This window comes from Mesoplodon densirostris, chromosome 7 (genome assembly GCF_025265405.1).
Source record: "Mesoplodon densirostris isolate mMesDen1 chromosome 7, mMesDen1 primary haplotype, whole genome shotgun sequence".
In the NCBI taxonomy this organism is placed as follows: Eukaryota; Metazoa; Chordata; class Mammalia; order Artiodactyla; family Ziphiidae; genus Mesoplodon; species Mesoplodon densirostris.
In genome coordinates this window covers 57,181,024-57,207,704 of record NC_082667.1, presented here as the reverse complement: position 1 = coordinate 57,207,704, position 26,681 = coordinate 57,181,024, and the positions used below count along the sequence as shown (strand labels likewise).

General features: G+C 37.4%; 1 protein-coding gene across 1 annotated transcript in view; it reads left to right on the top strand.

Moving 5' to 3' along the window:
* UVRAG (UV radiation resistance associated) overlaps nt 1-26,681 on the top strand; it is a 361,815-nt gene that overhangs the window by 279,370 nt on the left and 55,764 nt on the right. The window contains 1 exon segment of the mRNA XM_060104362.1: nt 675-753. Coding sequence (XP_059960345.1) covers nt 675-753 — 79 coding nt within the window.

Sequence of the window (26,681 nt, the reverse complement as noted above, 5' to 3'; positions counted from 1 at the left end):
CTACAGACCTCATGCCTTTGTTGCTTCAGTGAATCAGGTTAAAATGGAAAGAATTATGAGAACTCTATGGCATGAGTACATCGGCTTGGAGAAGTAACATCCAAATAGCCACCCCTGCAAATGTGAATGAAATTTTTGATGAATTTTTGCTCATTGGTGCTGTGGATTTGACTAGCCACCTCAGAAGCAACAGAAACCTTAGATATCGCTTTCATGTCTGATATTTTTCTTAATCTTTCTGTCCCTTTTAGTAGAAGTTGAGATGTCAGGTCCAAAGTATTAGAGGAAAAAAATTCTAGGATCTTAATCTCAGGGTGGTAGGTTTATGATATATAAATATGAGACATAGTGGCCTCAACTCCTTGAGGACAGTGGGTCACTTTCTTATATATTTGTCCTTTATTGCATGACCTATTCAATTTTTTCTTCGAAACAAAGCAGCCATCATTCTGATTTGACTAATGTTATGAAGATATTAAGATAATAGGTTACAATGACTATATAAGTGACTTAGTCCAAGTCTTCAGATGTTTATGCTGTATGCAGGCAACTGTATGCAGGAAACTTTTCTGGAAAGTTTTCCTGTATGCAGGAAACTTCTGCCTTAGTCAACAACTTGGAGGTTGTTTTACTCAAGTTTATGAAAACTTCTGACCCTACTTTACCTTTTTTAGGTTTCCATTATACCCAAAAGGAGGGGAGAAGTTGCAGTTTGATTACGGTGTCTATCTTCTGAACAAAAATATAGCACAGGTAAGTAACTCCTCTTTACTCCCCTCCTACTTCCCACATGCAGCCTACTTCCTTGGATCTCTAACCCTCTATGAATAAGTACTACAGTTGACTCCCATTTAACTAGCTACAGTGATGATGCAAAGTTCTTTTTTGGCCACAGTCCTTTTCTGTGCCATTATAAATACCACAAAGAAGCAATGTGTACAAATTGCAATCCTCCGGCTAAACTCAGAAGCCATTTACTGAATTGTTACCTGCTAGTAGACTGTACTTGAATGTGTGGGCTTTCTAACCTCTTGCCTCTACAGCTTGACTGATAATAGCGTTCTTCTCACACAGCTTTCTTCTCTTAGACCACTTCTGGGGGCTCATTTTGATTGGGAGTTGTTTACGGAGTAAAGGTTTACTGACTTTGGCAAGTCCCTACTAGTCTCCTCATCTATTATCCAGGGCCCCAAAGAAAAGACCAAGCACATGGTCCTTCCAACCCAGCTTGGATTTTTGTGGCTCTCCCAACATCACACCAGTTCGTATCTCACTTAATGCCTTTCCACATGCCATAGAAAGGTAATCAGATGCTTGGGTTTGCATTTTCCTGAAAGAAATATATAGCATTTCCTTAGCTCCCTTGGCTATACTTCAAGAGGTAGACATGCCATAAATTTTCTAGTTGTAAAGGAAGATCAGCTTCAGCGCCTTGTTTTTACTTGGACATCCTTCCAATTGGAATATCACATGGACAAGATCCCACTGTTTGGCTGTTATTTAGTGACATTATCAGCTGTATCCTCAGACCTTTCCTTTTTATAGAAGCAATAAGGTTTGTGATGCTTTTGTTTTTATGAGCCTGAGTTGCCTTTTATCCGTATGATTCTGAAGACTCACTGAACAATTCCCATATTCATTTCTGATGGATCTAGAATAATTCATCCATATGGTGTCATCTTTGCCTTTCTTCCTCTCATCTAATCTCAGTTTAATGTTTTTTTAAAAATTGGTTTTTATTAAGACTCTTATTATACTTTTCTGATACTGGATCAAATTTCTAGTTTGCAGTCCTCGATTAATCATTTGCTTATAACCTCACACTCATACTGCTTTTATTGTTACTGCCATCCAGCTCATGTTCTTCATTCCAGGCAAGCAGCCTTGCTCACAGCCTCTGGCCCATGACTCATCTTTCCATGTGCCATTCTTCCCACAACTGATGCTTTCCATCCCTCCATTTTTGGCAGAAGAGTATCTCAGTCTAGGAAACAGGACCTTAATTTCAAGGCTACCTAGCTCACATTACTGATCACAGATGTCATACCATAGAGAAGGTAGTACTTAAACAGAAATGGTCAAGAAGGGGCCAGACTAAGGATATATTAAGGGAGAAGAGTTCTAAGTAAATTAGAGAGTACCTCCAGTGAAGTCAGCCAAGGTGGAAAAGAGTACATGGAAACTGGGGTCCAGAGTCTGGGAGTCAGGATGTCAGGAAGGTTGGCCTCATTTAGTAGAACTAAGTTCTGATCCGAGTTCAGAGATTCTTCTCTCTTTGCCCTATTTTCTGTTTCTTGCTTTAGACATATAAGGCCTAAGATCAGAAGTCTGTTGGAAGTTTCCAGGTGAAACCTACTCCTAATTAAGGCTAGGGCTGAAATCCCTGGATTTCCTCATAAATCCCAGCTTCAAACACACACGCACACACACTTAATTCTTTCTTCTCGGGGCCCAATTAGGAATGGCAAAGTATGGTATAAAGGGGTGCTAAGAATAGCCCAGCTTGCTTTGAGAACAAGACCAACAGGGAGGCTGACTACGTGCAGTGGAAAATTTGGGACAGCCAGCCCTTCACACCAGACTCAGCTCTAGCCCTGTTTGGTCCTCATTTTAGAGCACTTCCCAGGTAGCTTCTGATTTTATTCTTAACTGAACCAAGGCCACGAGTATGCGGAACTAGTTTTATTCATCTGTTTAAAAAATGGATTACTTCTAGTAATTTTGTATCCTCTGCAACTTTATACTCTTTGAAATTGAGAGATTACATTTGTGTGTGTGTTTAATGGGTTAACCACTCTAACTCCATAGGGAGCAAGTATCTTGCTCTCTAGTGTTTTTTCATCACTGTGATGACAGTTTTAAAAGGAGATGACAGGGCTTCCCTGGTGGCGCAGTGGTTGAGAGTCCGCCTTCTGTTGCAGGGGACACGGGTTCGTGCCTAGGTCCGGGAAAATCCCACATGCCGCGGAGCGGCTGGGCCCGTGAGCCATGGCCACTGAGCCTGCGCGTCCGGAGCCTGTGCTCTGCAACGGGAGAGGCCACAGCAGTGAGAGGCCCGCATACCGCAAAAAAAAAAAAAAAAGGAGATGACAATAAACTTCTTATAAACAGACTTTCTTAGGTTTCAGGGTTCATTCAGAAGCTTCTTCTGAGCATTTAGAAAGAAACTTTTGGCAGATTTGTGACCTTCAACTTTTTTCACTTTAACTCCATTTTGTCTTTAGCCTTACTACCATCACTTTCTTACATTTCAACTTATAACAAATCAAAGAACCATTAATTATTATGGCTCCTAACCAGGTATTATATTAATAAGATATTTCCAACTTGTGAAGGTTTATTTTTATATACATATATACCAATACATGTTGTCAAAGGGGAGTTTGTCTTCTCAGTCAGTCCCATTTAGACTCTAGAGATGTGAACAAATCATAAGATTAAAATGGTCCCACCTCAGTAATTTATAAGCCATGTTAGTGGAGGTGGATGAAAGCATTGGCATGTGTTAAAGTGCCAGAGAAAAAGGAGTGAAGTCATTTAATACTGCATCCATAACTTGGTTGAGGATTTGAATAGTCAATAGGACCTTTCATCACAGCCAGAAATAGTAGTAAAATCACTTTTTTGGTAGAGGAAATGACAGAATATAGTAATATTTGTTACTTCAGTATTTGGGATCAGTCCAGCTCAAGTTTTGAAAGCACAAGCTTAGAAAGACAGGCCTTCAAGTAGAAATCCTCAAGTGTTGTTTGAAGAGCTGAGAGGGTTGGTAAGGTCTGCTTGCGCTCTTCCTGTCACTATTGTCTAAAGGGGTGTGCTGGGTTGGGTATTGAAAGTGAATAAAGCAAAATGCCTTGTTCTTAGCATCATTTACTAATATTTTTCAAGTGCCAGCCCCTTTGGCTGGAAATAGTCTTCCCTGTTGGCAACCTGCAACACTATAGGAATGGGCCTGGTAAAATTCAGGTACAGTGTAATTAATGTTGATTTAAGAAACCAACTCCTGCCATAATTGTCAGTAAGTGTATAAGGACATTATATTAGTATTTGTGTATAGCACAGTAGTTTGCTTTTAGTTCCTAGAGCATAAAAAGTAGTCAATCAAAAATTATAATACTTTTACCTTATGTTTGTGGAAAACTTTATAGTTTAGGATATATATACATATACATCCATGTGACCCTCATAATCACCCTGCAAAGTGAAAAGGGCAGCATTTGATCCAGCATTTCCACTTTGGGTATTTGTCCAAAGGAAACGAAAACACTAACTTGAAAAGATACCTGTACCCCCCATGCTTATTGCAGCATTATTTAAAATAGCCAAGACATGGAAATAACCTAAGTGTCCATCAATGGATGAATAGATAAAGAAAATGTGGTGTGTGTACATACACACACACACACAGTAGAATATTATTCAACCATGAAAAGAAGGAAGTCCTGGCATTTGCAACAACATGTGGATGGACCTTGAGGGCATTATGCTAAGTGAATTAAATACCATATGGTCTCACTCATGTGGAATCTAAGTTAAAAAAAAAAAAACCCAAACTCATAGATAAAAAGAACATATTGGTGGTTATCACAGGTGGGGGTAGAGGGTGGTAGAAATGGATGAAGGTTGTCAAAAGCTACCAACTTACAGTTATAAAATAAGTAAGTCCTGGAGATATAATGTACAGCATGTTGACTACAGTTAACACCGTATTGTATATTCAAAACTTGCTGAGAGTGTATATCTTAACAGTTTTCACCACGAGAAAAAAAAGTTTGTAACTATGTGTGGTGATGGATGTTGACTTATCGTGGTGATTATTTCACAATATATACATACATTGAATCATTATGTTGTATACCTGAAACTAATATAATGTTATATTTTGCAGTATATTATGGGAGATGAACTAATGGATTGAATGTGGGAGATGGAGGAAAAGGAGTAATCAAGAATGACTCCTAGGTTTTGTGTATGAGCAACTGGATGTATGAAAATGCTGTTTATTGAGATGGGGAAAGGTCCAAGAGACGGGTGTTGGGAGAACCAAAAGTTCTGCTTTGGACATGTTAAGCTTGAGTTGCCTTTTAGAAATCCAAAGCCGAGTCGTCAAGTAAGCAACAGAATATATGGGTCTGGAACTCAGGGTGGGAGGTCAGTTACTAGAGGTACAAATTTGGTAGTCATGGTAGTCATCAATATAAAGATGATGTTTAAATCCATGGAACCAGGTGTGATCAACCAGGAAGAGAGTGCAGAGCTAGCCAGAGCAGAGAGAGACAGATGCAGACAGAAACATGCCGTGGGATTTAGCCCTGGGAAATCACGTTTAGATGTTGGATAGAGGAGGATGAACCAGCAAAGACTGTGAGGAATGGCCAGTTGGGTACAGAGAAAACCAGGAGAAAGTAATAATTTGGAAATTAAGAGAAGTAAATTTCTGGAAGGAAAGAGTAATCAACTGAATATGTGAACTCTGTCAGATGAAGTATCCAGTGGACTTGGGAACATGGAAGTCATTACGAGCTGTTTCAGTAGAGCAGCAGGTGTGTTGAAGAGTGAATAGGAAGTGAGGAAGTGCCATTGATTATAGACAGCCCTTCTGAGGTGTTTTTTGTGCAGTGAGATAGACATGTGGGTTCATAACTGGAAAAGACTGTAGGTTTAAGGGAGGTCTTTTGGGGTTTTTTGTTTTTTGTTTTTTATTTGTTTTGTGGGGATGTGGAACCTTTTTGGTGTGTTTTATTTTTTAAGATGGAAAATATCAGGGCAGGTTTATATGCTGATGAGAGTGATCAAATGAAGAGAGCAATTGCTAATACGAGGTAAAGAAGGGATACTTGAAGGAGTAAAGTCTTAGGGAGAGGGAAAGGGAATTGTTTTCAGAACATGAGTTTGTTGACCTAAGATCGAAAAAGGGGCACTTTCAGCAAACTCATAGTTTCAAAACAAAACAAAAAGACAAAAACCAGTTTAACTTAAGAATGTCCTTGGGACTTTCCTGGTGGCGCAGTGGTTAAGAATCCGCCTGCCAATGCAGGAGACATGGGTTTGATCCCTGGTCCGGGAAGATCCCACATGCCGCGGAGCAACTAAGCCTGTGCACCACAACTACTGAGCCTGCCCTCTAGACCCCATGAGCCACAACTACTGAGCCCGCACACCACAACTACTGAGCCCACACACTGCAACTACTGAACTACACCACAATGAAGAGTAGCCCCTGCTCACCACAGCTAGAGAAAGACCATGTGCAGCAGCGAAGACCCAACGCAGCAAAAAAAAAAAAAAAAAAAAAAGAATGTCCTTGATGAAGCAGTAAAATTTATTAAGTATATTAAATGTTGACCCTTGACTACATATTTTTTTAATATTCTGTGTGATGGAAAGGGAAATAGGCATAAAGCACTTGTGCAATTGAGTTGCTAACTAAACCAGCTGATATTTTTCATGGAGCACCATCTTGAAAGATTGACTAACACACAGCCGACTATACAGACTTAGGTATTTGGCAGACATTTTTTGCAAAAATGAATCAAGTGAGCCTCTTAAAGGAAATCAACTGATGATGAGATTCAAGATTTTGAATGACAGTATCAGTAGTATGTTGGAAAACTTGCATTTGCCACCATGACCTTGACAGCTTCCCGTTTCTTACAGGTGTTTTTGATGAAGTTGGTAGTGATATTTAACAAATGAGATTAATATATTTTATAATGAATGTGTCAGCATTTAAACTGTATATAACTCAGTGAGCCAGTATTTTCAAAATGACCAATGTATGTTGCTATGAAGTCATGTACAGCTAAAGATCTCTTCAAAGTGCAAAAACCCCAATGGATTTTGTATATATATATAAACTTATTTTACTTATTTTTATTTTTAGCTGCGTTGGGTCTTCGTTGCTGCGCGCAGGCTCTCTCTAGTTGCAGCGAGTCGGCTACTCTTTGTTGCGGTGCGCAGGCTTCTCATTGTGGTGGCTTCTCATTGGGAGCACGGGCTCTAGGCGCGCGGGCTTCAGTAGTTGTGGCACACGGGCTCAGTAGTTGTGGTGCGTGGGCTCTAGAGTGCAGGCTCAGTAGTTGTGGTGCGTGGGCTTAGCTGCTCCACGGCATGTGGGATCTTCCCAGACCAGGGCTCGAACCTGTTTCTCCTGCATTGGCAGGCAGAGTCTTAACCACAGCACCACAACGGAAGCCCACCCCAATGGATTTTAATGTAACAGCTGTAAAAAATATATCGAAATGGCTTCAGATTCTACATTGCTACTAACCTTTAAGAAGCTACTACTTGTTAAGTTTGGAGGTAGTATCAGAGAAGAATATCTACAATTATCTGAAAAAGACTATTAAAATACTCCTTTCTTTCCCAATTACATTTTCTCATAAAACAACATGTGGTAACAAAATGAATGCAGAAGAATATATGAGAATCCAGCTGTCTTCTATTAAGGCAGGCATTGCAAAAGAGACTTGCAAAAATGTAAAACAATGTCGCTCATCTCACTAAATTTCTTTTTTTGAAAATATGCTTGTTTTTCATTAAAAATGTTATTTATATTAACAAGTAATAGATTTCTATTATTATTTTAAAGTGAATTAGTAAATACTTAAAAGCTTTTTCAGTTTCATATTTGTATATGCCCTACATAAACAAAAGCTTTTTGGGGTCCTCAATTTTAAGAGAGTAAAGGGATCTTGAGACCAAAAAGTTTGAGAACCACCATCCTAGAGAATGTAGTCACCCAGCTTTCCTATAAAACACCTCAACTGCTCATAGTCTGATAAACCAAGACACATGTGTCACTTCTCCAAATGTGGAAACATTATATAAGAGACCTACAAATTTGAATTCTGGTAGTACTGTGCAATACAAATCATCAGACCAGCAGCTATCAGTGGATTCTTCCCTATTGCTTTTGAGTTTTCTTGAGCCAGGCTTCTCTACTTTCTTGAAAGTTCAGGGACTTAAGAGTAATACTTTGAGGGTGTAGTTTACAAATATTAATGATGATTTAAATTTGTATTGAACTTAATGGCTTTTGGTATACTCACACTTCTGTATCTCATTTCATACCTTGTGAAGTACGTTGACCAGGTCTATCTTTAGTTAAGAGACTGAGTTGCTGCTATGCTAACTTCTCGAGGATGACGAAGCTATTAAATGACAAACAGAATTCAAGATCAGATCTTCTGAGGTCAGATCCAGCTATATCCCACTTTGTTTCTTCTTCTTTTTTTCTTTTTTAATGTGGGCCTTATTACAATCCTATGAGGTGGATAAGGCACAGACATCTGCCTTTTTACATATGAGACCCCTGAGATCAGGAATTAAGTAGAACTAGGATTAGATCCTGGAGATTTCATGACCTCTCTTCTTTTTACTCTGTTACCTCTCTTTTTTCTCAATTTACTTTAAGACTTCATAGAAAGTAACAGTACCTTCTCCTTCCAAAAACAGTTGGAAACTTCTGTTCTGCCAGGGACATGGTCTTTCTGTAAAACTTGACTACTCATGGGGCCCACAGTGCACAGCTATTTAGAAGGGATCAATGCCAGTTTACACCCAGCAGCTTAAATTCATGTCTATTTCTTTAACATACAGTTCAATATATATGACACATGAGGAGAAAATGCATTTTTATTTTCTTAATTCTTCTTGGAATCAAGAATACAAATTCCGAGGGTATTTTAATAGTCAAAATGCCATCATTCCCTCCTGCTGCCTACAAAATTGCCAATAATAGAGTAGAAACTATTTTTTACAAGTCCTATATCTTAACAACAAACAAACAATTTACTGAGATATAATTCACAAACCATACAGTTCACCCACTTAAAATGTATAATTCAATGTTTTTTAAAATATATTCAACTAGTGGTACAACTATCACCCCAGTCTGCTTTAAAATATTTTCATTGCCCATAAAGAAACCCTGTACTCATTAGCAGTCACTCCCTGTTCCCCTAAGACTTCCGACCCTAAGCAGCCACCATTCCACTTCTGTTTCTATTCTGGACATTTCATGGAATAGAATAAAATATGTGGTCTTTGTGACTGGCTTCTTTCCCTTAGCATAGGTTTATGGTTCATCCATACTGTAGTATGCATCAATCATTGCTTTTTATTAACAAATCATTTTGGCAATTCAAAGATGTATATGGATATACCACATTTCATTCATCCATTCATCAGTTGATAGACACTGGATTGTTTACACTTTGGGGTCATTATGAATAATGCTGCTATGAGCATTAATGTATACATACAAGTTTTCTGTGGGGAAATGTTTTCATTACTCTTGGGTATATATTGGTATATATTGGGTTGGCCAAAGATTTCCATCGGGTTTTTCCATAAGATGTTACGGAAAAACCCGAATGAACTCTTTGGCCAACCCAGTACTTGTGAGTGGAGTTACTGAACCATATGGTAACTATGTTTAACATTTTGAGGAATTGCCAGACTGTGTGCTAAAAGCAGTTACACCATTTTGCATTCCCACCATCGATGTATTAAAGTTCCAATTTCTGTCCTTTCTATTATAGCCTCCTACTAGATGTAAAGTGGTATCTCATTGTGGTTTTTTGTTTGTTTTTAACATCTTTATTGGAGTATAATTACTTTACAGTGCTGTGTTAGTTTCTGCTTTATAACAAAGTGAATCAGCTATACATACACATGTGTCCCCATATCTCCTCCTTCTTGCATCTCCCTCCCACCCTCCCTATCCCACCCATCTAGGTGGTCACAAAGCACCAAGCTGATCTCCCTGTGCTATGCGGCTGCTTCCCACTAGATATCTGTTTTACATTTGATAGTGTATATATGTCCATGCCACGCTCTCACTTCGTCCCAGCTTACCCTTCCCTCTCCTTGTGTCCTCAAGTCCATTCTCTACATCTGCGTCTTTATTCCTGTCCTGCCCCTAGGTTCTTCAAAACCATTTTTTTTTTTTTTAGATTCCATATATATGTGTTAGCATATGGTATTTGTTTTTCTCTTTCTGACTTACCTCACTTTGTATGACAGACTCTAGGTCCATCCACCTCACTACAAATAACTCAATTTTGTTTCTTCTTATGGCTGAGTAATATTCCATTGTATATATGTGCCACATCTTCTTTTTCCATTCATCTGTCAGTGGACACTTAGGTTGCTTCCATATCCTGGCTATTGTAAATAGAGCTGCAATGAACATTGTGGTACATGACTCTGTTTGAATTATGGTTTTCTCAGGGTATATGCCCACTAGTGGGATTGCTGGGTCATATGATAGTTCTAGTTTTTAGTTTTTTAAGGAACCTCCATACTGTTCTCCATAGTGGCTGTACCAATTTACATTCCCACAACAGTGCAGGAGGGTTCCCTTTTCTCCACACCCTCTCCAGCATTTATTGTTTGTAGATTTTTTCATGATGCCTATTCTGACTGGTGTGAGGTGATACCTCATTGTAGTTTTGATTTGCATTTCTCTTATGATTAGTGATGTTGAGCATCCTTTCATGTGTTTGTTGGCAATCTGTTTATCTTCTTTGGAGAAATGTATATTTAGGTCTTCTGCCCATTTTTGGATCGGGTTTTTTGTTTTTTTTGATATTGAGCTACATAAGCTGCTTGTATATTTGGAGATTAATCCTTTGTCAGTTGCTTCATTTGCAAATATTTTCTCCCATTCTGAGGGTTGTCTTTTGGTCTTGTTTATGGTTTCCTTTGCTGTGCAAAAGCTTTTAGGTCCCATTTGTTTATTTTTGTTTTTATTTCCATTTCTCTAGGAGGTGGGTCAAAAAGGATCTTGCTGTGATTTATGTCATAAAGTGTTCTGCCTGTGTTTTCCTCTAAGTTTTATAGTGTCTGGCCTTACATTTAGGTCTTTAATCCATTTGGAGTTTATTTTTGTGTTAGGGAGTGTTCTAATTTCATTCTTTTACATGTAGCTGTCCAGTTTTCCCAGTACCACTTATTGAAGAGGCTGTCTTTTCTCCATTGTATTCTCATTATGGTTTTGATTTGAATTTCCCTAAAGGCTAATGATGTTGAGCATCTTTTCATGTGCTTATTGGACATTTGTATATCTTCCCTGGAGAAATACCTATTCAAACCTTTGCCCATTTCTAAATTGGGTAATTTTTCTTTATTATTGAGTTGTAAGAGATCTTTATATAATCTAAACACAAGTCCCTTCTCAGATGTATGATTTGCAAATATTTTCTCCCATTCTGCAGGTTGTCTTTTCCACTCTCTTGATAGTGTCTGTTGAAACACAAAGGTTCTTGGTTTTGATGAAGTCCAGTTTTATCTACATTTTCTTTCCTTGCTTATGCTTTTGGTGTCATAGCTAAGAAAGCTTAGCCCAAGTACTTTTAGGTTTTCTTCTGTGTAGTTTTAGCTTACATATTTAGGTTTGTGATTCATCTTGAATTAATTTTTTATATATAGTGTAAGGAAGGGGTCCAACTTCATTCTTTTGCATGTAGATACCCATTTAGCCCAGGAAAATTTGTTGAAAAGACTACTCATTACCCATTGAATTGTCTTGGCGCTCTTGTTGAAAATTAATTGACTAAGTGTAAAGATTTATATCTGAACTCTAAATTCTCTTCCATTAATATATATGTCTGTCCTTATGCTAATACCACCATATCATTTTTCTTTAAAAAATACTCTTTTCAAAAATAATACATTTCAATTGTAGAAATTTTTTAAAGTACAAAAAAGATAGAAGAACAGAATTTTTAAAATAGTCTTCTAAAATTCACATACACCTTCTGGATATTCCAAACCTTTTTGTCTTTTCCTTTATAGTTGAGATAACATTATATATACTGCTCAACTAAAAACTCTCTAAGTTAGTATTTTTAATATGTAGTATTTCATTTATATGCATAATGCACATATATTATCATTTATTTAACCATTCCACTAATCTTGGACATTTGTTCTTCCATGTTTTTCTTAAAAATAAGGTTTCAGTTACCATATTAGCACTAATAGGTGTTTTACATATACATATATAAATTTGTTTCTGCTCTGTAGAGGGACATTTTCAGATATAAGAGACAGTAAGGTAAATATTAAAGCACTTTATTGTGACAGAAATCCTGTCTCTTAAGTTTTTCCATGGGCTCTACATTGTTTCCACTAAATCAGTTCAGACTTAAGCTTCATACTGCTGTGGACAAAGAAGATTTTCAGTCAGGTCCTCACTTTGAAAGATGATGATGATCTCCTCTACTCAAGTATTCCTTGGTGGGCTTTTTTTCTTTTTAATAGTAGAACAATTACATTTTCGTGTATGTGTGTAATGTCAATCCACAGATATCTGAGTGAGCTGTGCAAGGCCTATGAGAGGCTGACTTTACCTCCAGGGTGTTCATATTTGGGGATAAAAAAATATGCACACGATGTAAATAGTTAACTAGTACAAGGCATGCAGTGATAACTGTCAAAGGAGAAGTTCCAGTCAAAATGCGGTTCTGGCTCTCAGCAGGGAGAGTCCCAAAGATGTGGATGCGCATCCCACCAAGGTGATGAGCTTGGGCATGTAATACAATTCACTGCACCTCCATTCCCTTATTTCTGTAAAGGTTGGATACTCATTATAGGATTGTTGCGGGTACAATAAAAAATGAGGGTTAAGTTTGTAGCTCAGGCTTTGTCTGCAGAAAGGGTACTCAGTAAATAGTAGCTGCCATTTTTTGTGCTTCATGTTGTTATTCTTGTTAGGCTCATGTGGAGAGGGAATGCTTCAATAGAAAGATACGGCACCTGAACTGGAAGTTCAAGGAAGGAAAGCATCTGGCTAGTGAGAGAGGAGGAGGAGCAGAGGTGCAAAGGAAGGGCTGTTTAAGGTATATCAAGGCCAGCCTGGCTGGACTAGGTTACCTTAACAGTGGGTATAGGAAAGACATTTTTGACTGACCACCATTGGCCCTGGCACCATACTGTTACCAGTTGTTATACTTGGAACTAAAACTGGTCTATGTGAGCTCCCTGGGCATGTTTCAGATGTTTAATAAATATTTATTGAAAGAATGAGTGGTGAATGAGTCAACCAGGAAATTGTTCTTTCCTTCTTTAAGATTGATAGTTAATGAACTTATTTCTATTTAAATATGTGTGTGTATTTAAATATATATTTAAATGCATCTTGACTTATGTCTGTTTAAATGGAGGCTTTAACTGAAGTAGAAAAATCATGTATATAGTTGTTTTTCAAAAGTTCCATTCTGTATTTAAGGGATAACATACTACCTTTTTGAACTTGCAAGTGATTGGTTAAATGTTCTTGTATTAATTTTTTAAAGAATCGTATCAGTTATTAACCAATTTACTAAACATTTTTAATGATATATTGGCTGTGATCACTGTACTTTCAAGTGCTGAGGGTGATAAGTTAACATGGTAAAATAATTTATTTTTATGTCAGTTGGACATTTTCTCCTACTTTTAAACTGAAACTAGAAATCCAATGCCAAAAATATCTTTCCAAATGAAAAATAAAACAGTTTTAACTCATATTTATATAGCTTACTTTAGGGTACAGAGATCTTTCACATATATTACCTCTTTTATCCTTTTCAAAAGCCCTAAAAGTGTTGGTATTATCATCCCCACTTTACATTTAGGTAAACTGAGACTCTGAATAATGAGCAAAGAAATTCAGATCCTAATCATCTCACTGTAAGTTCAGGGGACTTGCTGACTTCCTTTTATCAGTCAGAAAGAAACATTAAATAGCAGGTTTCCCTTTTGTCTGTGGCTACCTAAGAGCCAAGTAAAAATTTAGCACCTTACTTGGTTTAGCATCTTTGATAACTTCTGTCTCTTCCTTTATCCTAGTTGTTTTTAAAAATTCACTTTAGGCCTTTATTCTGCATGTTTTAATATTTTAAGCTGGCAAATTTTTTTCTTTAATTAAAGAAACAAGTTGCTTATTCAGTAATGATGCGAGCCTTTTCCGAGGCACTACTATGACTGACATTTGTTGCTGGGAGAAAAATATTTAAAGAATGCACCTCAACTGAAATAAAATATATAATGCTTAGTTCAGAGAAGGTAGAGTATAAATTCCAACTATTTTTTATGGCTAAGCCTCATGAAATGAATTATGAGAAATAATATACATGAAAAGTGAATTTGGTCTGATTTTAGTTGGCATCAAAGGGACCAGCCTAGCTTAGGTTTAAGCTATTTAAAGAAATGAACTTCAAAAAATTGTTATATGTAAATTTGGGGGTCTAGTAGAGGAAAGCATTTTAAAATGTGCTGATTTGGGTTTCCAGGGATGATAAAATTAGTATCCTAATTAATGTAACTTTATCAAGGGAAAGGCCAAAATCCTAGAATAAAATGAACTAAAATAAATGCGGCATAGCTGAATATTTAAGAGCAAGTACTATGGATTTAGACTACAAGGTTCAAATGCCAATTTATCACTTTAGCTGTATGATTTTGGATAAGTTAATCTCTCTGTGCTTCAGTGTCTTTATCTGTAAAACAGGGATAACAATACCTATAATTATAATTCCCATCTCTTAGAGTTGTTATAAGGATTAAATAATATTTTTAAAGCATTTAGAATAGTGCCTGGAACTGAGTAAGTACTAAAAAAGTGTTGCTAACTAAATAAAATGCAAAGTACAGTGTAATCTTTGTGATAAAGAAATTCCATATTCCACAAATACAACATGAGGTGAAGATGTGTGGAAGTGGATTACAAGCTAAATGCAAGTTAAGAATAATAAGTAAAGGAGTGGGGGAGTTGCCTTTTTAGCTGCATCAGTGAGAGTACCATGTATAAGGAAGGAAAATTCAGACACCTTGTTCACTATCAGTGAGCTTTTAGTTTCAAGTTAAGGTAGTATTTTTTCTTCTTTCTTTTTCAAAATAGAAATAACTTTTTTATCATATAAATGATTCAATCTCAGTATAAATTTTTTTCAAAATACAGAAAAGCATTAAGGAAAACATTAAAACCACTTTGGATTCCATTACTCAGAGATAACCATTGTAATATTTTGGTGAACAGCTTTCCAAACATCTATGCAAATAAATATACATGTATAAGTTAAATAGGTAATATTTTACATAAATAGTTTCACATTGTGCATTCTGTTGTGTGTCTTACTTTTTTCATTTAACTATTTTGTGAAGATAGTTTCATATTGATGAATATAGTTGTATAAAATTTTGTTGTCTGCATTGCATCCTGTTGTGTGGACATTAACAGTTTCCTTGTTGTTGAACATTTAGATTATTTCCAAGATTTGCCTATTATGAACAACATTACAATGAGAGAAGCATCTTTCTACTTAGATAGTTATACCTGTGTTCAGTTATTCCCTTAAGATAAGTATCTCATTGCTAGGTCAAAGAACACATAAATTATAAAGTTTGACATATCTGTTTCTTTATCCTCTTGCCAATGTTGTTTGTTAATAACCTTTTTTATATGAGAGAAGAAACATAATATCTCTGTGCTTTTATTTGTAGCTCTCTGATTATTAGTGAATGTGAAGTTCAGGCATTTCATAGTTTATATATATATTTCATTTCATTTCATATAAATATTATATATATAAATACATATATATATTTGCTGTTTCAAGTTCTTTGGTGAATCACCGATACCTTCTGATAAATAATGCCTTTTAAAAAAATTATGGTAGACTGTAGAACCCCCCCAAATGATATAAGATATAAGAAAATAATACATAGGCCTTGCAGGTAAGGGTGAAGAATTTGCTGAGTCACAGACGTGTCAATTTTCCTCTGTTTTTGCCTCCTGTCTTCCCCCAGTCCTCTCTAGCATTGTCAGTTCCCTTGCTGTATAAAAGCAGTCTATGGCAGTAGGACAAAGGCTGGACTGAAGACAGCTTTTGGAAGAAGCATCTAAACTCCCATCTGCCACTGCCTGGCTCACTTCTTCATTCTTTTCCTCTGCTTGGCACTTTTCATCTGCTGTAAAATGTTTCTTTTCTTTCATCTGAGTCCTAAGACTGGTATTATGATTTCTGTTTACTCTCTTGGCGTTTCTGTGGCTCCAAGCAGGGCTGATTGATCACTTACTCTGTGTCAGGCACTGGGCTGGGCATTGAGGAGAAAAGGATGAAGAGGACTCCGTTCCTAACCCTGGTGCTGCTCGCCTTTTCTAGCCAGGGTGACATTGCAATGTAGTATGCACTAATAATGGATGTATGTGTAAAGTTCTTTGGGAAGTACAGTTTTGTTTTGGTTTTTAAGTAATCACCTTCAAGTTTTTTGACTTACCACAACATGATCAAAAAGATTTTAAGATTCTCTAAGAGATCATTTACAAACAGTATGCTGTATGTTGGTGATTTTGTTTACAGAAAATAAGCAAAGATTTATGGAATACCACGTCAGGTAAATAAGGGGTCAAGTCCAATACAAGATGGACTTATAATAATAATGATAATACCACCGTACATTTAAGTAGTGCTTTATAGTTTTCAAAGTGCTTTCACACAAAAAGCTCATAACTGATCCTCACAGTTTCTTCTCTGAAGTAGATTTAAGAAGAATTTTCAACTTTAATTAAGAAGTTCTTCTTAGGGACTTCCCTGGTGGCGCAGTGGCAGAGAATCTGCCTGCTAATGCAGGGGACACGGGTTCGAGCCCTGGTCTGGGAGGATCCCACATGCCGTGGAGCGGCTAGGCCCGTGAGCCACAGCTACTGAGCCTGCGCGTCTGGACCCTGTGCTCCGCAACGGGAGAGGTCGCGATAGTGAGAGGCCCGCGCACCGCGATGAAGAGTGGCCCCCACTTGCCACAACTGGAGAAAGCCCTCGCACAGAAACTAAGAGCCAACGCAGCAAAAATAAATAAATAAAATTAAAAAAAAAAAAGAAAAAAAAAAAAAAAAAAAAAGAAGTTCTTCTTAGGAACTCTTATCATGAGGAAATAATTCTAATTTCCTGAAAACAGTTAAAAGACATTTATCATACTGAAAACAGCTATCTAAGGGGTAGGTTAAATAAAGGAATATCCTTAGTCATTAAAAGTTTTATGAAGATTAGATAATAGCAAAGAATTCATTTGTTATTAGTGGAGAAAGGAGGATATGGAGTTGAATACATATACTACAATTAAAATTATTAAAATAAAAAATTTAAAGGCACCAAACAAACATTTACCCTTTATGCAGGGGGAAGAATATTGCCCAGATGTATGCTAAAATTGTGGACATGCTTGTCTTGTAGGACTGTTGCCACTTGATAATTGTGGTGTTGTGTAAGAAATTTCACTCTGGGCCTCAGTGTCCTTATTTATCTAATGAGGCTCCCAAAACTCATTGTACAACAGAACGTTGTTGTTGATGTGTTTTCTAAATGGCTTTAAAACATTTCTTTGTCCGCACTGTGTTTACATGTATAGATGATAGTTGTATCTCTTTGTTTCCAGACTGCCTTCCTTGCAAGGCTGCTTAGTGTCTTAGCAAGGGCCCTAGATTGTGCACTAGCCTTTAAGCAAAGAGTTGCCTCACAGTGACATTAGGCAAGTCTCTCAATCTTTCTAAGCTCTAGATTCTTTTAAAATAAGGAAGTTGAAGTAAATAACCTCTTCATTTCCTTCTAGCAATAATGTTCTATGATTCCTCCCAATCTTGTTTTGAGCAAATGCATGATTTGAAAAAAAAAAAAAAAAAAGAAAGCACAATAAATTGGTTAGGTAGAGGTGATGAGAGTGTAAATTGATAAAATCATTTTAGAAAACACTTTGGCATTTTCCAGTGAACTTGAAGATATGCATATGAGAATGTTTATGGCAGTGCTGTTCGTAATACCCGAAGACTGGAAACAAGTTGAAAATGTCAGCAATATGTTTGTCTTTAATCATGATATATTTATGTAATGGAGTACTGTGCAGCCATGAAACCATAGCTATATGCAATGATTAAGGTAAATTTTACAAGCCTAATGTTGAGTAAAAGAAGCACAACAAAAGAGAATCTCCACAAAGTTACTCTTTTTATGTATAGTTCAAAAATGGGCAAGATTAAACTATATTGGTTGGGATGAAAACTCTACAGAAAGCATGGGTAGTGAAGAGCTTTGGGTGAGAGGAGGGGCTATAATGAGAAAGGGACTCACAGGGAGCTTCTAGGGCGCCAGCGTTCTGTTTCTTGACTAAGTGGTGGTTACACAGGGGTTTGCTTTATCCTTTAAACAATGCATAGCTGTTTTAAGCATTTTGCTATTTGTATGTTGTATCTTGACATTAAACAGTTATAGGATAGCAACAATAAAAAAGTATATATGTGGGAATTCCCTGGCAGTCCAGAGGTTTGGACTTGGCGCTTTCACTGGTCAGGCAACTAAGATCCTGCAAGCCATGCAGTGCAGCCAAAAAAAAAAAACTATATATATATGACACCATTCTTGTAGTCTTTGAGACGTATTTGCCAGTGCTAAGGACTTGATAGTTATTGTCATAAACCAGAAGCAAAAGAATTTTGAAGTAGAGCACTTGGAAATGCATTTGTCTTAGCTTCACAAATAAGAGTGTCTGCTTTCATTGATTACCTATATGCAAAGCACTTTTTACTCTTTGTCTCTAATTTTCATAATAACGCTTTCAGGTTTTTATTATTATCCTCATTTTACAAATGAGGAAACTGAGGCTTAGGGTAGTTAACTCCTTGGTAGAGGAAGAATTTTAAATAAATCACTGAAACAAATCTGCATGGACTATTTTTGGTATTTTTTTTTCTCGTCCATCTTATGGTGAGATAAATTGGAAACTACTTTTGTAACCATTTTAAGATATGTAATATGAAAGTAAGCTCTGAATAAATGAATAGACTGAGTTTTGGATAGATATCTTTTCTTTTTTTAGATATCGTTTCTTTATGCCTAAAAGTATGGAAGACTTCCCAAATGCCTAGTAGTAAATGAGTTTTGGGGTATTTGGGCATTTACCACTTGTAGGTCAAGCCCCTGCACTGAGCATTAAAATCGACCTCATTAGAAGAGAAAGTGGGAGAAACAATGTCTACATGTTTTTAAATTTTATTTTATTTTATTTTATTTTTACACAGCAGGTTCTTGTTATCTATTTTATACATATTAATGTATACATGTCAATCCCAATCTCCCAATTCATCACACCGCCCCCCACCCCTCCCCCACTTCCCCCCTTGGTGTCCATACGTTTGTTCTCTACATCTGTGTCTCTATTTCTGCCTTGCAAACTAGTTCATCTGTACCATTCTTTTAAATTCCACATATATGCATTAATATATGATATTTGTTTTTCTCTTTCTGACTTACTTCACTCTGTATGACAGTCTTTAGGTCCACCCATGTCTCTACAAATGACCCAATTTCATTCCTTTTTATGGCTGAGTAATATTCCATTGTATATATGTACCACATCTTCTTCCATTCATCTGTCAATGGGCATTTAGGTTGCTTCCATAACCTGGCTATTGTAAATAGTGCTGCCATGAACATTGGTGTGCAAGTGTCTTTTTTTTTTTTTTGCAGTACGTGGGCCTCTCACTGTTGTGGCCTCTCCCGTTGCGGAGCACAGGCTCCGGACGCGCAGGTTCAGTGGCCATGGCTCACAGGCCCAGCCACTCCACGGCATGTGGGATATTCCCGGACCGGGGCATGAACCCGTGTCCCCTGCATCAGCAGGCGGACTCTCAACCGCTGCGCCACCAGGGAAGCCAAGTGTCTTTTTGAATTATGGTTTTCTCTGGGTATATGCCCAGTAATGGGATTCCTGGGTCATTTGGTAATTCTATTTTTCATTTCTTAAGGAACCCCCATACTGTTCTCCATAGTGGCTGTATCAATTTACATTCCCACCAACAGTGCAAGAGGATTCCCTTTTGTCCATACCCTCTCCAGCATTTGTTGTTTGTAGATTTTCTTTTTTTTTTTTTTTTTTTTTTTTTTTTGCGGTACACGGGCCTCTCACTGTTGTGGGCTCTCCCGTTGCGGAGCACAGGCTCCGGACGCGCAGGCTCAGCGGCCATGGCTCACGGGCCCAGTCGCTCCACGGCATGTGGGATCTTCCCGGACCGGGGCACGAACCCGCGTCCCCTGCATCGGCAGGCGGATTCTCAACCACTGCGCCACCAGGGAAGCCCTGTTTGTAGATTTTCTGAAGATGCCCATTCTAACTGGTGTGAGGTGATACCTCATTGTAGTTTTGATTTGCATTTCCTAATAATTAGTGATGTTCAGTAGCTTTTCGTGTGCCTCTTGGCCATCTGTATGTCTTCTTCAGAGAAATGTCTGTTTAGGTTTTCGGCCCATTTTTTTATTGCATTGTTTGTTTTTTTAATATTGAGCTACATGAGCTGTTTATATATTTTGGAGATTAATCCTTTGTTGATTCATTTGCAAATATTTTCTCCCATTCTGAGGGTTGTCTTTTCGTCTTGTTTATAGTTTCCTTTGCTGTGCAAGGAGTTTTAAGTTTCATTAGGTACCATTTCTTTATTTTTGTTTTTATTTCCATTACTCTGGGTGTGGGTCAAAAAAGATCTTGCTGTGATTTATGTCAAAGAGTGTTATTCCTATGTTTTCCTCTAAGAGTTTTATAGTGTCCGGTCTTACATTTGTGTCTTTAATCTATTTTGAGTTTATTTTTGTGTATGTGTTAGAGAGTGTTCTAATATCATTCTTTTACATGTAGCTGTCCAGTTTTCCCAGCACCACTTATTGAAGAGACTGTCTTTTCTCCATTGTATATCCTTGCCTCCTTTGTCATAGATTAGTTGACCATAGGTGTGTGGGTTTATCTCTGGGCTTTCTATCCTATTCCATTGATCTATATTTCTGTTTTTGTGCCAGTACCATATTGTCTTGATTAATGTAGCTTTGTAATATAGTCTAAAGTCAGGGAGTCTGATTCCTCCAGGTCTGTTTTTTCCCCTCAAGATTGCTTTGGCTATTTGGGGTCTTTTGTGTTTCTATAAAAATTTTAAGGTTTTTTTTGTCCTAGTTCTGTAAAAAAAAATGCCATTGGTTAATTTGATAGGGATTGCATTGAATCTGTAGATTGCTTTGGGTAGTATAATCATTTTCACAATATTGATTCTTCCAATCCAAGAACATAGTATAATCTCTCCATCTGTTTGTGTCATCTTTGCTTTCTTTCATCAGTGTCTTACAGTTTTTTAAGTACAGGTCTTTTACCTCCTTAGGTAGGTTTATTCCTAGGTATTTTATTCTTTTTGTTGCAATGGTGAATGGGATTGTTTCCTTAATTTCTCTTTCTGATCTTTCATTGTTAGTGTATAGGAATGCAGATTACTGTGCATTAATTTCATATCCTGCAACTGTACCAAATTCATTGATTAGCTCTAGTAGTTTTCTGGTGGCATCTTTAGGATTATTTATGTATAGTATCATGTCATCTGCAAACAGTGACAGTTTTACTTCTTCTTTTCCAGTTTGTATTCCTTTTATTTCTTTTTCTTCCCTGATGGCCATGGCTAGGACTTCCAAAACCCTGTTGAATAATAGTTGTGAGAGTGGACATCCTTGTCTTCTTCCTGATCTTAGAAGAAATGCTTTCAGTTTTTCACCATTGAGAATGATGTTTGCTGTGGGTTTGTCATATATGGCCTTTACTATGTTGAGCTAGGTTCCCTCTATGCCCGCTTTCTGGAGAGTTTTTATCATAAATGGGTGTTGAATTTTGTCAAAAGCTTTTTCTGCATCTATTGAGATGATCATATGGTTTTTAATCTTCATTTTTTAATATGCTGTATCACATTGATTCATTGATTGAATTCTATCAAACATTTAGCTCTTCTCTAAATGTTTGATAGAATTCACCTGTGAAGCCATCTGATCCTGGACTTTTGTTTGCTGGAAGATTTTTAATCACAGTTTCAATTTCGTTACTAGTGGTTGATTACTCTGTTCATATTTTCTATTTCTTCCTGGTCCAGTCTCGGAAGGTTATACCTTTCTAAGAATTTGTCCATTTCTTCCAGGTTGTCCATTTTATTGGTATAGAGTTGCTTGTAGTAGTCTCTTATGATGCTTTGTATTTCTGTGGTGTCCATTGTAACTTCTCCTTTTTCATTTCTAATTTTATTGATTTGAATCCACTCCCTCTTTTTCTTGATGAGTTTTATCAATTTTGTTTATCTTGTCAAAGAACCAGCTTTTAGTTTTATTGATCTTTGATATTGTTTTCTTTGTTTCTATTTCATTTATCTCTGCTCTGATGTTTATGATTTCTTTCCTTCTATTAACTTTGGATTTTGTTTGTTCTTCTTTCTCCAGTTCCTTCAGGTGTAAGGTTAGATTGTTTATTTGAGATTTTTCTTGTTTTTTGAGGTAGGATTTATTGCTATAAAGTTCCCTCTTAGAACTGCTTTTGCTGCATCCCATAGGTTTTGGATCATCATGTTTTCATTGTCATTTGTCTCTAGGTAGTTTTTGATTTCCTCTTTGATTTCTTCAGTGATCTCTTGGTTATTTAGTAACGCATCATTTAGCCTCCGTGTGTTTGTGTTTTTTACATTTTTTTCCCCGTAATTTATTTGTGATCTCATAGCATTGTGGTTGGAAATGATGCTTGATATGATTTTGACTTTCTTAAATTTACTGAGGCTTGATTTGTGACCCAAGATATGATCTATTCTGGAGAATGTTCCATGTGCACTTGAGAAGAAAGTGTTATCTGCTGTTTTCGGATGAAATGTCCTATAAATATCAATTAAATCTATCTCGTCAAAAAAAAATCTATCTGGTTTATTGTGTCATTTAAAGCTTGTGTTTCCTTATTAATTTTCTGTCTGGATGATCTGTCCATTGGTGTAAGTGAGGTGTTAAAGTCCCCCATTATTATCGTGTTACTGTCGATTTCCTCTTTTATAGCTGTTAGCAGTTGCCGTTATGTATTGAGGTGCTCCTATGCTGGGTGCATATATATTTATAATTGTTATATCTTCTTCTTGGATTGATCCCTTGATCATTATATAGTGTCCTTCCTTGTCTCTTGTAACATTCTTTATTTTAAAGTCTATTTTATCTGATATGAGTATTGCTATTCCAGCTTTCTTTTGATTTTCATTTGCATGGAATATCTTTTTCCATCCCGTCACTTTCAGTCTGTACGCGTCCCTAGGTCTGAAGTTGAGTCTCTTGTAGACAGCATATATATGGGTCTTGTTTTTGTATCCATTCAGCGAGCCTGTGTCTTTTGGTTGGAGCATTTAATCCATTCACATTTAAGGTAATCATGGATATGTACGTTCCTATTACCATTTTCTCAATTGTTATGGGTTTGTTTTTGTAGGTCCTTTTCTTCTCTTGTGTTTGCCACCTAGAGAAGTTCCTTTAGCATTTGTTGGAGAGCTGGTTTGGTGGTGCTGAATTCTTAGCTTTTGCTTGTCTGTAAAGCTTTTGATTTCTCCATCGAATCTGAATGAGAACCTTGCCAGGTAGAGTAATCTTGGTTGTAGTTTCTTCCCTTTTATCACTTTAAGTATAACATGCCACTCCCTTCTGGCTTGTAGAGTTTCTGCTGAGAAATCAGCTGTTAACCTTATGGGAGTTCCCTTGTATGTTATTTGTTGTTTTTCCCTTGTTGCTTTTAACAATTTTTCTTTGTCTTTAATTTTTGTCAATTTGATTACCGTGTGTCTTGGCGTGTTTCTCCTTGGGTTTATCCTGCCTGGGACTCTCTGTGCTGCCTGGATTTGGGTGGCTATTTCCTTTCCCATGTTAGGGAAGTTTTTGACTATAATCTCTTCAAATATTGTCTCGGGTCCTTTCTCTCTCTTCTGCTTCTGGGACCCCTGTAATGGGAATGCTGTTGCATTTAATTTTGTCCCAGAAGTCTCTTAGGCTGTCTTCATTTCTTTTCATTCTTTTTTCTTTATTCTGTCCCATGGCAGTGAATTCCACCATTCTGTTCCAGGTCATTTATCCATTCTTCTGCCTCAGTTTTTCTGCTATTGATTCCTTCTAGTGTATTTTTCATTTCAGTTATTGGATTATTTATCTCTGTTTGTTTGTTCTTTAATTCTTCTAGGTCTTTGTTAAACATTTCTTGCATCTTCTCAATCTTTGCCTCCATTCTTTTTCCAGCGTCCTGGATCATCTTCACTGTCATTATTCTGAGTTTTTTTCTGGAAGGTTGCCTATCTCCACTTAATTTAGTTGTTTTTCTGGGTTTTTATCTTGTTCTTTCATCTGGTTCATAGTCCTCTGCCTTTTCATTTTGTCTATCTTTCTGTGAATGTGGGTTTTTTTCCACAGGCTGCAGGGTTGTAGTTCTTTTTGCTTCTGCTGTCTGCCCTCTGGTGGATGAGGCTATCTAAGAGGCTTGTGCAAGCTTCCTGATGGGAGTGGGTAGAACTGGGTGTTGCTCTGGTGGGCAGAGCTCAGTAAAAGTTTAATCCTCTTGTCTGCGGATGGGTGGGCTGAGTTCCCTCCCTGTTGTTGTTTGGTCTGAGGCAACACAGCACTGGAGCCTACAGGCTCTTTGGCGGGGCTAATGGCCAACTCTGGGAGGGCTCATGCCAAGGAGTGCTTCCCAGAACTTCTGCTGCCAGTGTCCTTGTCCCCGCGGGGTGAGCCACAGCCACCCCCTGCCTCTGCAGGAGACCCTCCAACACTAGCAGGTAGGTCTGTTTCAGTCTCCCATGGGGTCACTGCTCCTTCCCCCTGGGTTCTCATGCGCACACTAGTTTGTGTGTGCCCTCCCAATAGTGGAGTCTCTGTTTCCCCCAGTCCTGGCAAAGTCCTGCAGTCAAATCCCGCCAGCCTTCAAAGTCTGATTCCTGGGAATTCCTCCTCCCATTGCCAGACCCCCAGCTTGGGAAGCCTGATGTGGGGCTCAGAACCTTCACTCCAGTGGGTGGACCTCTGTGGTATAATTGTTCTCCATTTTGTGAGTCACCCACCCAGCGGTTATGGGATTTGATTTTATTGTGATTGTGCCCCTTCTACCGTCTCACTGTAGCTTCTCCTTTGTCTTTGGTTATGGGGTATCTTTTTTTGGTGAGTTCCAGTGTTTTCCTGTCGATGATTGTTCAGCAGTCAGTTGTGATTCTGGTGCTCTCACAAGAGGGAGTGAGCACACGTCCTTCTACTCCACCATCTTGAACCAATCTCCAATGTCTACATTTTTGATATATTAATTGTCGTGGTCACTTTATCCAAAGTTTACTGATCCATGACCACTAAACTAAGCACTAAAAGGAAATTACTTTGTCTAGCTAAGCCAAAAAAAATTATTTTACATCTAGTTTGTAATGTCACTTAGGATTCTTCTTAAAGGCTTGTGAACCTTCGCCTTCTTTTAATAAGTCTTCATAATAAGGTCCCCTGAGAGTGAAATCATCTGAGCAGAATGTGCCTGTGTCTTAAAATCTGATAACCATCACTTCGTGGTATTTAGGAGATTAAAAGAGACTTAAAACACGTAAATGTTACTTTCAGGTTATTACAGTCAAGGAAGCCTGTGGCCCAGCTATCCAAACAGCTTAGCTTTAGCAAGTTGTGAGCAGCGGGTTAGCCAAATTGGTTAGCCCACTTTAAGACTGACTATACTGTCTTTTGAGTTGACCTTTAACTTATGATATAGAATATAATTGTTTCATCTCTGAGGCACATTTATGTGTCCCTTTGCCCCAACACTAATTCATCATCTGCTTTATAGTAATTGCACTCAGACGTCACCATCAAGCACACTAGAGGCTACTAAATGATGTGATTTCCTAATCAGTGACATTAGTTTATATCTCCTTATTAAGATACCCATTAAATTCATACTGGGAGAGATAACATGAACACTAATGCACTTTACATCTTCCATCAGTGCTTTTTTATTTATTTCTATAAAGGAGTTATTAATATTTGAATTTAAGAGTACAAGAGAATGCAAAGCTTTTAGTAATGGTCTACGATCTTTTCCTCTGGTAAGAGGTGGAAGATGTGAAAAGCAAAGACATTCATTATTATGTTGTCATTTTTATTCTCTCTCCCTCTCTAAAACATAGCCATTAAAATGTACATAATACCATTTATTTTAAAAGTTAGTTAATATCTTACTTTCATATAATCTCCTTCTAATTTTAATTTGAAGCTCAGAATATATACAGAATTTTGTGTGCCTTTTGAATATGATGGCCAAAAAGTATAATTGAATGTACTGTACTAGGCTCTGGTGGGTGAGGGGTTATACAAGAAGATGCCCCTATGAAAATAAGTCCACATGTGTATAAAATCTAACTATTCTGATGAATTCCCCACCGAACTGCCTTAACCAAGAGAGATATTCAGTAAATATCTCTCCATTTCCATTCATTAGCGAATGCATTTGAGACAATTGCCAAAGTGGCTAATGTGACTTCCCATTTGAGGAATCCATAAACTACTGCCTTCAGGGCCTGTGGCAGCAACACGGTACCCTTTGTTTTGCTTTGGGTTTTTGCTATTACTGCTTTTTCAGAACTGGCAATATGAAGTAAATAATACCAAGAAGTGGCACTTTGGCAAATCTGTTAGCACATACACTTCTGTTAGTCTTACTATCAATATCATTACCTTCCACCTTTGGTCCTCACTCTTAGTGTATTATTATCCCAGGTGCAGAAAGAGAAAGTTAGGCAGTGGCAGCCTTTTTAGTTTGCTACTTGTATCAGACTTTCTCTGCTGTGAGTAAAACACAATGTCTTA